The sequence below is a fragment of the Danio aesculapii genome, chromosome 11 (assembly GCF_903798145.1).
Source record: "Danio aesculapii chromosome 11, fDanAes4.1, whole genome shotgun sequence".
Taxonomy (NCBI): Eukaryota; Metazoa; Chordata; class Actinopteri; order Cypriniformes; family Danionidae; genus Danio; species Danio aesculapii.
The window spans coordinates 12,532,568-12,544,907 of NC_079445.1; the positions used below are offsets into that span (position 1 = coordinate 12,532,568).

General features: G+C 41.0%; 1 protein-coding gene across 1 annotated transcript in view; it reads right to left on the minus strand.

Moving 5' to 3' along the window:
* Positions 1-12,340, minus strand: part of draxina (dorsal inhibitory axon guidance protein a) — a 91,212-nt gene that overhangs the window by 3,570 nt on the left and 75,302 nt on the right. The window contains 2 exon segments of the mRNA XM_056468425.1: positions 6,097-6,189; positions 6,392-6,512. Of these exon segments, the coding sequence (XP_056324400.1) occupies positions 6,097-6,189; positions 6,392-6,512 (214 nt within the window).

A 12,340-nucleotide genomic window follows, 5' to 3' on the forward strand; every position in this document is an offset into this window, starting at 1 on the left:
CTATCTATGCACGTCCAATATTTTTATCAACTCATATTCTATAAAACACAAAAGCCATATATATGAAATAAATAAATAAATACAAACTTTAATCTCAATTTAATTTCTGTATACTGTCCATAAAGATATTTGTTGAGTTCTAAAAATACACTATTCATTCATTTATTTTTCTTCGCATAAGTCCCTTATTTATCAGGGGTTGCCACAGTGGAATGAACTGCCAACTATTCCAGCATGTTTTATGCAGCAGATGCCTTTCCAGCCACAACCCAATATTGGAAATCACCCATACACACTCATTCACACACACTCATACACTACAGCCAATTTAGCTTATTCAATACACTATTCACTCAGCCTATATTCAATAATAAACATAACAAAAACTGCATGCTAATGCATGGGTAAATCTTCAAAGGGAACAGTGTTACATTTTAACCTCTTTCACCTCATCCTGCTTGCTGTTTCACAATCTAAACAATGAAAACATAATATAAGTCAAATTTGTTTCATTTTGATATTATGATTAACAGACACCAAACAGCCTCGTGTAGCTGCATATTTTATGAGCATCATCTTCACACTGCATATTTATAACAAAACAGGGCTTAAATATAACAGTCTCCTTTCATTTCCATTGAAAAGAATGAACTTTACCCTGTCTCTTTTGCAGAATATCAGTTTTAATAACCAATAATGGCCATTATAACAGTATAACGTACATTGAATTTAAACAATAAAGGTAAGCAATCAGTCAATGTGCAGAATCAGTGTATGTGGTTACATAAATTAATATATTAGCTTATCTTTGCACTCAGCCAAAACAGTTAACTGAGAACAAGTGATTCAAAAGACATAAGAATTGTTAGATAGAGACAACAAGATGAATTCAATATCACGTTTTAAAAAAACTATAGTGAGATGAGATCATCCAGCAGATGAACTGTCTGACATGCACTATACTCTCACCTGAGGTTTATGCTCACCCGCTGAACTAGTGGCTGCAGCTCTGGGCAGAGAGTGTGTGATCACGTGATTTGCGTTTTTAGCCGTGTACTAAAATGAACAGAGAACTTTTCAGAATTGCTAAATGAAACGCCGGTGTATTTCCCCGCGATTTCTCTGCGCCTCCCTTGCGTTTCTTCTCTCTGACTCTCGACTATTTTGACAAATACACACAGACGACGCACGTTCACACGGAGTCCAAAATAGGAGTTTGTGATTGTCAATACCGAAAAGAGCCAATAGGCTGCAGAGTGTCACATGTCCGGGAAAAAAAGCATCTACTTTCAGAGAGTCACAGATCACAGCAGCGTCAATCAATAAGGCAGAAAAAAACGATAGGCTGCTAAGCCTTTTATGGGCCGATCAAATCATAAGACAATGATCAGCCCGGCCCAAAAAGTACTTCGGCCCACCGGGAAAGTGCCCGGTCTGCCAGATGGCCAGTCCGCCCCTGTTTCCAACTCAAATCACAATTGGGTTAATGTCGGGTGAATTCACAAGCTAAGGTATTAACAAATTCACCAGCATGTTCCTTAAACCCCTCTTGAACCACACAAGCTTATAGCAAAGTAGAGGCAATGTGTTAGGTTTACTTGTTGGCCCGTTTCCAGTTAGTGGAATGTTACGATTCGGTATACTTTTAAGGCTGTTTCCACTGTCAAAGGGTACCTAACGCGAACTGTACATATCACTTTTGGTCACCCTTTGCAAAAGGGTACCAAGGGTACCAGAAGGCAGAGCTAGACGCGCAGCTGAACGCTATTGGTTTACAGAGATATGTCATTCGCTCGCACAAGCCAGAATAAAAACAAAGGAACTGCCATGTTGTAAATACACAGCTGAGAAATTACACCATAATAATATATACAATAATGAGCCATGGTTGACCCGAGCTCAAACAAACCTTGTTGTCATCTTGATGAACAGCCACAAAGCCAAGAAGAAGTGCAGATTCAACCCTGTAGCCTGTAGTGTAAGTAGTGGCCGAGCCAGTCTAAAGTGCGAGCGGTTTCGCTTTCTTGCTTGCACGAGCGTGCGTGTCTATATTTGAAATAACAAACTTCTTGGGCTGATAATAATAATATTAATATATAATAATATAATAAGCACTTGATAATTGACGTGCTATTGAAACCTGATAATTTCAGAAACTGACAAACGTGAGTGATGCGCGAAAAAAACAAAGGAGAAGCCGGAAAAAAGGAGCAAATTCTTTTTTTCAGCAAACGTGAACAAATTGCCATGTTTAACTATTACCATCACCATTTGGACTATGATGAACAGCCACAAAGCCAAGAAGAAGTGCAGATTCAACCCTGTAGCCTGTAGTGTAAGTAGTGGCCGAGCCAGTCTAAAGTGCGAGCGGTTTCGCTTTCTTGCTTGCATGAGCGTGCGTGTCTATATTTGAAATAACAAACTTCTTGGGCTGATAATAATAATATTAATAATAATAATAATAATAAGCACTTGATAATTGACGTGCTATTGAAACCTGATAATTTCAGAAACTGACAAACGTGAGTGATGCGCGAAAAAAAACAAAGGAGAAGCCGGAAAAAAGGAGCAAATTCTTTTTTTCAGCAAACGTGAACAAATTGCCATGTTTAACTATTACCATCACCATTTGGACTATTATGAACTCGGAATGATGGAATTACTTTCTCACAAGAGGTTACATGTGCTGCTGAAGATTAAAGACACATATGAGTGGTTTGCACTGACTGTCGGCTATATTTCATGTTTTTGAACCTAAATAAGGACTAAATGTGGGTTGTGTGTAGCTTTTCTGTAATTGATAACATATCAGAGACTGCAAGGGTCTGTATGTGTTCATATATGTTGCATTTATTTGTTTTATATAATTGCAGATGTTACAGTAGGCTATTTCGCACTGTCATTGATTTGCAGTTCTAATCAAGTTATGTTTATAGAAAAGTTAGTAATAAACATTTATACAGAAGTATTTGTGTATAAAGCATCTGTTTTGTGAGAACTGCTTCTCATATGATATGTGAATGATCCTTACGGCTTTACTGTGACATTTTTCTTGAGTAAAAATGACATCTGAAACTTTCTGTCGTACATTACGCCCACCAAAAGGGTATCATTTTGGCAGTGGAAACGCAAACTTGATAAAGGTGACCCGTACCGACCTGTAGTGTACCGTACCTATCAATGGAAACGTGCCATTAGACTAACTGCACCTATGTTCAGGCTGTCAGGCATTGTGCTAGCAAGTGATTGAATAAAAGTGCTCCAAATAAGTATTTACCACAGTGTAATGCCATGGTCACACTAGAGTTTGAGCATGCAAAATTAAAGAAAGCGAGCGCCTGGTCCATATTTTAAATTTCTGTACTAAAAGGTCATGTTTTGATCTTCTATTGGTTTCACGCAATCACGTGATCTGATTTCGCAGGTCCCAGTTCAATAAGCTTGAACTTTGCAATACAGCGAACTGCAAAACTAGTCACATAAGCTTGCGTTTGTCTGCTGCATTCGCATGCATATGAACGGAAGTCTATTGCTTAAAGTGCAGTGTGACCGCAGCTTAACACGCCAAAACCCAGTGTTAAGCCCAGTGTGGATTTGACCATCCACCTGATGCACCAGGAATGTCATAGCCCTTCCTTGTCTGTCTTTTCTGTGTTGTCTATGTTCTATGTGTCTATGTTTATGTTGTGTCTGAACACATGGCTCAGCCTGTGTTTGTTGACCGTGTGCTCCTCTGTTCCTCCCTCCTTGTTTCCAGCTGCCATGCCCCCTTGTTTAGTCCTCGTTAGTCTCAGTGTTTACACCTGGTCCTCATGTTCTTTCCTCCCTTTAAAATGTGCTCTCTTCCCTCATCTCTTCGTTGGTTCATTGTTACATCTTTTTACCTGTTGTGGATTGACCCTGCTCTTTATCTTTGTTTGTGAGTTTGAGTTGTCTTTGTCTAATGTTTGTTTGTGTTTTTCAGTTGGCCTTTAGTACCATCCCCGTCTGGTCAATCCTTTTCAAATTCGCTTGTTTGAGTTTTTCTATTTATCTTATTTAGTAGTTTTTAAGTGTTTAGGTCCTTTTTATTGGTCTTATTTCTTTCAGTTTATTTTTAGTAAATAAAAACTCATTTTATTTCTCTTTGCTTTTTTAGTTTGTCAATTGTGTGTTGCCTTTGCCTAGCCCTGCCTACTGTGAGTTACTGGCTGCTGGTGTACTGTCCGGCTGCTAGTGGTTAGACCACCACTCTTCAGGTTCTCTGGTCAGCAGTGCCTCCAAGGCCTTTACCACCTCTTGCCTCGCCTGAGCATCCCCGCTCAGTCTTCTGTTCTTCTTGCGTTCTGTGGCTGCTGATTACTCCATCCAGGACTCTCAACCTCAGTCTGTCTGCTCCATCCAAGATTCCCCAGCATTACCCTATCCATCACCGTTGGACCGTTTCACCTTACCCCTACCTCATATCACATTATTGTCAATAAACACCTCCTGTACTCATTCTGCATTTGGGTCCTCCCTGTAACTGTGACAAGGATTCTTGATTTGCCAAAGCAGGCCACTTTCTTCCAATCTTTAAACCCTAATTAACACCTGATTAGTCCTTTAGGCTTAAACTACAGGCCAAGTGTGTTGGAGCAGGGCCTGCAGTCTTCCTTTGACACCCTAATCAAGATGACCTTGGGTCACTTCATGCATTGTGGCATGCAGTAAGCCTGGGGACTATGCAGGCCAGGCAGATGTCTGTTGTAGCTTGTTATTTGTCACCTGTGACGTCTCTGTGAACAATGCACAACAGTTCTGTTTACCTCTGGCATCATGGAGCAACAGACAACGTAGCTAAATGACATCTTGATGTTGGTCATCCATGCACCTACATGATATAAAATTTCCACTCCTCTTCTTTTAAAAAAAAATAAAATAAAATTCCGGTTGGTGTTGATTGTCCTGCCTCAACAGATTTGGTAAGTGTGTGTGATCAATGTTCGTTGTTTATATTTCTGCAGATGGCAAAAGTTAGTTAGTATCAACAGTAGCTACTCTTTACATTTTTGAAGACATACCTTAGTCAAAATGAATTTAGTTACTAAGTTTACAAGTAATATCACTACAATATTCGGATAAGTTTAGATTGTATCGTCAACAGTCCTCTTTTAGTTTTTAAAGACATTACTTACAGTAATATTATAACAATATTATGGACTGAAAATGCTTTATCTTTTTAAATTATTGTACAACAGTTACATCCATTCTCTGAACCCGAAGTGAGGTGGGATGCTAGACCAATGTTTTCACAACAGATGTAGCATGCTAAGATTACAACAGAGACAATTAAGATTGCAAACAGTCCACTTTCAGTGTAGTGCAGTAGTTCTGGGCAGGCACAATGGTGTATTTATTAGTTATTTATTTCAACAATACAGTTTGGGAATAATAATTACCACTGGCGAGACGTCAATATTCACCTCGTCAGGAGCATCTTCACTTTCTCCTGCATTTACCAGCGTGTTTGTGTTGAAAGATTAATAATGATAAGGCAGTGGACCAGCACTGTCATCAACCAGATAATGTGACTTAGGGGAATCAGGTGGAGAGAAATCCTCCACTTCCACAAAGCTCTCCAAATAGCTGTTCATTGTCTGTATTTGGGTTGCTGGTGTGCAAATGAGCTTTTTATGGCACATAATGAAACTCCCCTTTCATGCAAACCCTTCCCTCTTTTGCCGCTGGACTCCCCCACTTAAACAAAGCTGGGTACACCCACTTTCCTTACTTTTTTCAAATTAGGGGGGAGACAGCGGTATTTCATGGTCTTTTAAGAGTAGTAAGTGGTTTTAAGACAATTCTAATTAAATTAACATTTTTAAAAAATTATTGAGACAAAATAATAATTGCAGTTTTGTGACCTAATCTAAAGGGAGGACTATTTATGCCTATAAATCCCTTATAAATGACAATTAAAGGCTCAGTTTTATTCTAAATAGAAAAAATTAAATACACAACAGAGTGATTCAGAACAAAAAAAATATATATAATTTGAAGATGAAATCCTATCAAATGAAAAATATATATTTGGGCTGGGGGGTGACAGAAAGAAAGAAGTCAGGATGCACTGACCAGAAAGGCAGTCAAGATGATGGTCACATGGTTCAACAATTCCAGCTTCAGTTGTTGTGTTTCCATTGCTCTTGTTTTTGCTGCGACGTTTATCTTTAGGGGAAAAAGACAGACTGTGAGTTTGCAAGTTATTTTCGCTCAGATGTAAAAAAAAAATAAAAATAATAATAATCTAGGGAAACTTTATTTAGTATAATAATCACATTTTTAATCTATATCTTGACAAACAACAGCTATAGGAACCAAATTTTAAAATAAGTCTTACTGATTAAGCTTTGAAAATGTGCTTTCATACCTTTTCTTTTGTTTGATGGCCAACTGTCTGCAGGCTTCATATCCTCATAATCAGTCCAGTCAAAGAGGGTCATGTCCAGAGTGGGCATCACTTCACCTTGAGTCCTGCCTTGGCTTGACTTCTGAATGAAACATGATTTAAACAGGTTTATTCTGGGTGACCCACTTGACATCACTTTTAGCAAAGTGTTAATTGAAAACAGCATATAATAACTTTACGTTAAATCTACATTCCTGAACAGCTGTGGAAAAAATGTCAGCAATGACATTGCAAATGCAATGAGTGCTAAAATGTGGTCCAAATTTAACAAAGAAATTCTGTAAGATACTTAATGATATATACAATCCTAACTTGTGTTATTTTGTGCTTGTCCTGGCTCACATAGTCAGAGAAGGCATCACAAGAACCAAGTTTAGTGACAGAGCCACCTAATGGTCATGAAAAAATGATTTTGAACAAAGTTTTGCTCTGTTTCTCCAAGATGTCCTCGCTGCAGTCTGTATCACAATGATATACTGGACCAGGTCTAGCCAGTAAAGTTCTAGCCACATAATCCAAATGTTATGAGTTCAAATTCCACATGACATTCCACTTTTATCTTGAGTGTGTTCCTTGTTTGAAGTTTCACATATTGACACTCAGTCAAGACCCCTTAATGTCACACTTCAAAGCCTACCTCTCCAGCCTTCGTTGTTTTAACACTACTGCTAATGTACCCTGAGGGATAGCTACTTGCAGTACAATTTGAGAGGTTCGGGTTAGAGATGTTTGAAAAGTTATTTGTTGTGATGCAACAATTTGTCTTTGTTGTCAATTAAGTGACTTTGTTGATATGTGCTGTGTTAAGCTAACAGGCAGCTCTTAAATATAGCATGGCTGGCTTTGTTGAACTACTCAACCTCAGGTAAAAGTTGATGTAGTTGCAACGCAGGCTCATTGTGAATACGTACCCCCATTTTCATTTCTGGAAAGCGCAAATTTTGTAGCCAGAGTTATGTATAGCTGCATTTCGTCTTTAAAATGAAAAGCTACGGAGTGGTATGACGCTGGCAACGGCTTCTGTTCCTTTTTGCATTACCAGCTGACCGCTTACCTCTGTGTGGACTGCTTTTCCACTGTTACCAGTTTGTCCTGCATACATCGGTGGACTTAGGAGATGGAAGGGAATTATGTGAAAAGAGCAGGCACGCATGTCACTCGTGAGAGAAATTTGAGATCTGAAAAACCATACACAGCGGCCTTTGGTGGATTCACAAAACAAAAACTGAATAAACGTACCTCTCGGGGAGTATTTCTCGTTCTCCAGAAATCCGTATCCACAATGAGCCTGGGTTGTGTTTTTCACATATTTAGTTTGTATTTAGTGTATTAAGTGTTAGCTGATCATGTTTATGCAGATTGCTTGTATTAACTTTAATAGTATTACAAAATATAGACTCTGAAATTTTTTATTTCAGAAAATTGTAGTGAACTAGCAATAACATGTCATGAGGTAGTGTGACCGCTAGAGGGGGTCCTTAGCTAATAAGAAGCCTTCCACTGAGAGTTCGACAGAGCAGTGTGTTGTTGTCCTAGCCGGATCCACCTCATGTATTTGTGTGCCGCATCTGTCAAATAAACAGCCTCAAATTACATCCATCGCCTCCATATTCTACTGCCTCATAGAATATTACATAATTGGCGACGAGGATTTAAGGAGTGGCGTGTCAGAGGACATAATTGAGTGATTGCTGAGAAAGGCTGGAGTAAACAGATCGCTCGACATCACTGGCAGAGTATATCGGCGATTATCAAGACAAAATGACTTCACTGGTGGGGACGGTGAGTCCTTTTGATAATGCATCGCAGTTATGGGATGAATATATCGAAATGCTCGAATATTTTTCCAAGCCAATGGAATTGACAGTGCTGAGAAAAAGAAAGCGGTGCTGTTAAGTGGTGTTGGGGCATCGACATATAGTTTATTAAGAAATTTGATCTGCCCTGAAAAGCCAGGAGACAAAACCTATGAGGAGCTGGTGACTGTGCTAAGACTCATTACAATCCTAAGCCAAGTGAGATAGTGCAAAGATTTAAGTTTAACTCTCGTACACGGAAAGATGGTGAGACTGTTGCTGATTTTGTGGCAGAACTGAAAAAGTTAGCACAGCACTGTGAGTACGGGGCTACACTTCCACAAATGCTGCGAGACAGACTCATCTGTGGAGTGAACGACAACCGAATGCAGAGAAGGCTGCTATCGGAAGTGGAGTTAACTTTTGAAAAGGCACTGACAATCTGCCAGGCAATGGAGTCTGCAAACAAGAATGTGAGAGTTTTGCAAGGATTGTTAATGGAGGACACAGCACAAACCATGAAGTTATTTAAAGGACCGGCAGCAGTGCATAGAGTGTACACATTTGAGAAGAAGGGTCGACAAAAAAGACACAGTGTGTTACAGATGCAAAGGACAACATGCACCAGAGGAATGCAAGTTTTTGAATGAGCTCTGCCATCAATGTGGAAAGCGGGGACACATAAAACGCGCATGCAGGGCAAAACAAGCTGCTGGGGGGGGGGGGCAAAACACTCCATTCAAAGGACAAAAAGGAGAGAAAAAAGAGAAAGGTAGGAGGACTTATCTCATTAGAGAGGAGGAAAGTAACGAGAGGGAGGACACCAGTGATATTAACACAATATACAGTGTATCCCAAGTCCAGCCAAAAGTGGGCCCTATAACACAGAAAGTGAGTGTAAATGGCATGGAAGTGGACTTTGAAGTCGACACGGGTTGTGGTGTGACAATTATCAGCAGAGGGCAATATTCTAAGTTGTGGAAAAAAGCAGACATGCCAGAATGGCGACCCTGCAGTATGAAACTAAAGACCTATACAGGGGAAAGGATGGAAGTGCTGGGTCAAGCTACAGTAACGGTGGAAAGCCAAAATGTAAAAAAAGAAATGACAATGGTCGTGGTAGATGGAGAGGGGCCTAATTTGTTGGGACGAAGCTGGCTGAAAGACTGTTGCCACAGCTGGTAAATCAAGTAACAGCAGTGCCGACATGGAAGATAGCAGATGTGTTAGATAGACACGCAGAGGTGTTTAAAGAAGAGCTGGGGCAGCTCAAAGGCACCACAGCTAAAATTCATGTCAACCCCGAGGCCCAACCACGATTCTTTAAGCCCAGACGTATTCCTTTTGCAGTCAAGCCCTTGGTGGAGGCTGAGCTCCAGAGACTGGTTGAAGAGAAAATTATTGAACCAGTGCAGTTTGCAGAGTGGGCAGCTCCTATCGTGCCGGTGAGGAAACCAGATGGCTCTATTCGAATTTGTGGAGATTATAAACTGACAGTAAATAGAGCATCCAGTGTGGAACAATATCCCATTCCAAAAGTGGAAGATTTGTTCACTCAGTTAGCTGGAGGTCAGAAATTTTCCAAACTGGACATGAGCCATGCGTATCAGCAAATTATGCTGGATGAAAGTGCAAAGAAATATGTCACTGTCAACACACACAAGGGACTGTACACATACTGTAGACTACCTTTGGGGTGGCATCAAGTCCAGCCATTTTCCAACGCACCATGGAGGGAATTCTCCAAAACGTGAAGCACGTTGTGGTGTATTTGGATGACATATTAGTCACAGGAGCTAATGATGAAGAGCATCTGAGGAATCTGGAGGAGGTTCTGAGGAGACTAAAATCGAGTGGATTGAGACTAAAAAGGAGCAAATGTGAGTTCCTGGGAGAGGAAGTGGTATTCCTGGGCCACCGCATCAGTGCTGCAGGCGTGCAGCCAGTCGCAGAAAAGGTGCAAGCGATACAGTAAGCCCCCATTCCACAGACAGTGAGTGAACTGAAGGCTTATCTAGGCCATAGACTGTAAAATATATGGACGGGCATCTGTGACGTCACCCATAGGTTTCTGAACACTGCAAAAGAAGCAACAAGTAGGCGCGGCCAACCGTCGCCATTTTGTTCGCGCGTCATCGCACCCACGGCGGGATACCAAACTAGGGCAAAGAGGCGGAGAGTGGGCGGAGCTACAGACGCCTGCTGGCAATTTGCTTAGACCTGGCAGACAGACTTTACTTTGGGAGAAAGGCTTGATACTTTATTACCTGCGACTCGTTTGTGTTCTGACCACATGTGCTTGGCTGTACATTATATCAATAAAGTGTTTAGACTTTTAAAAACACTGTAGTAATACAGTGAGCCACTAAACATTGTTCTCATGACGTTTTTCTACAGGAGGAAAACGCTAATTACTTCCAAACACTTCAAATATAGTGTGTGTTAGTAAATGCAAGACTATTGATGAACTCCAGGCATAACACTGTATGATAACGCTTCAGATGACTGTTCTAAAGCCTACAGCTAATCAATCTGTCACATTCTGGAGTGCTTTACAGGTCTAAAGAAATATATTAATGATAAATGATCTTAAATAAAACAAATACATTTATAGAGACGGTATACAAGTATATAACTTTACTCACATGGGAAACGGAGGCCACGTGAATGGTTCGTGAGCACAATTAAGTGCACACAGCATCCCATATCATCTGATGATTGTAAGAAATAAGTCCAAAAGGCAGCTGACTGTGTAAAGCCACATAAAACAACACAAAAATACGATGAATATGCTGAGATCAGTGGCTAATCTGCCGGATTCAGCTGAGGTGAAGTGACGGCGACCAGCCAGACCTAGCTGTCACTCAAGTGGCCACGCCCTTAATTATGCAAACTTAATATAACCTAATATAAAGGAAATGGATGAATTATAAAAAAATTCACCCCCCTCACAGTTGTCATGGAGGGTAATAATAGCTATATGAACCAAAATCGTTCTTTGTACCAGGCTGTAAACACCTTTTTTTCTGTTGTAAAGTTGGCCATTCTAACAGTGGGCTCAATTGCCACTTGCTCTATTATGGAGCCAGGACTAGCGGAATTTTGATGAATTGCAGTTTCAGTTACTTCCGTATTGGCTTCCCGAGAGAGAGCGGGAGGTTGCCGCTTGATCTAGGCTTGTTAAACTATTATCATAAGTTTCTGCCCAGTCTGTCCACCGTGTTGGCACCCTTGCACAGGTTGTTGAAGAAGGAAACAAAGTGGACATGGGGCTCTGAGCTGGAAGAATCTTTTGAGAAGTCAAAAGAGCTTCTCCAGTCATCTGCTTTACTAGTGCACTACGATCCTACCAAACCTCTTATCTTGGCGTGTGATGCCTCGCCATATGGGGTCGGGGCTGTTTTGTCTCACAGGATGGAAGACGGGACTGACAGAAAAATAGGATTTGTATCACGGACCTTAAATGCAGCAGAAAAGAATTACTCGCAATTGGATAAGGAGGGTTTGGCCGTCCTGTTCGGGGTAAAGAAATTCCACACATATGTGTATGGCAGACCCTTTACCATTGTGACTGATCACAAGCCCCTGATAGCACTGTTTAATGAGCTCAGAGAAGTGCCACAGATGGCTTCTCCACGTATTCAAAGATGGGCTGTGACTTTAGGGGGGTATGAGTACACTATTGTGTTTCGAGCAAGGAGTGAGCATCAAAATGCTGATGGGCTGAGCCGGTTGCCACTGTCGGAAAAAGGAGTGGAAACCCCAGCAGAGGAGGAGAGAGTGCTACTGTTGGACGAGAATGATGTTTCATTGGTTAAAGCAGAGCAGGTGGAAAAATGGACTGTTAAAGATCCTGTGTTGGCTCGAGTAAGGGAGTACGTGCTTAGAGGATGGCCCAAGACAGTGGAGGATCCAGCTTTTGGAGTATACCTTAATAAACAGGATAACCTGAGTGTCCAGGGAGGATGTGTATTGTGGGGTGACCGCGTAGTAATTCCACCCCAAGGCCGGGCAGCCATACTCCGACAGTTACACAGTGGGCATCCAGGCATAACCAGAATGAAAGGGTTGGCACGGAGCTATGTATGGTGGCCCCAGATGGATGCTGCTGTGG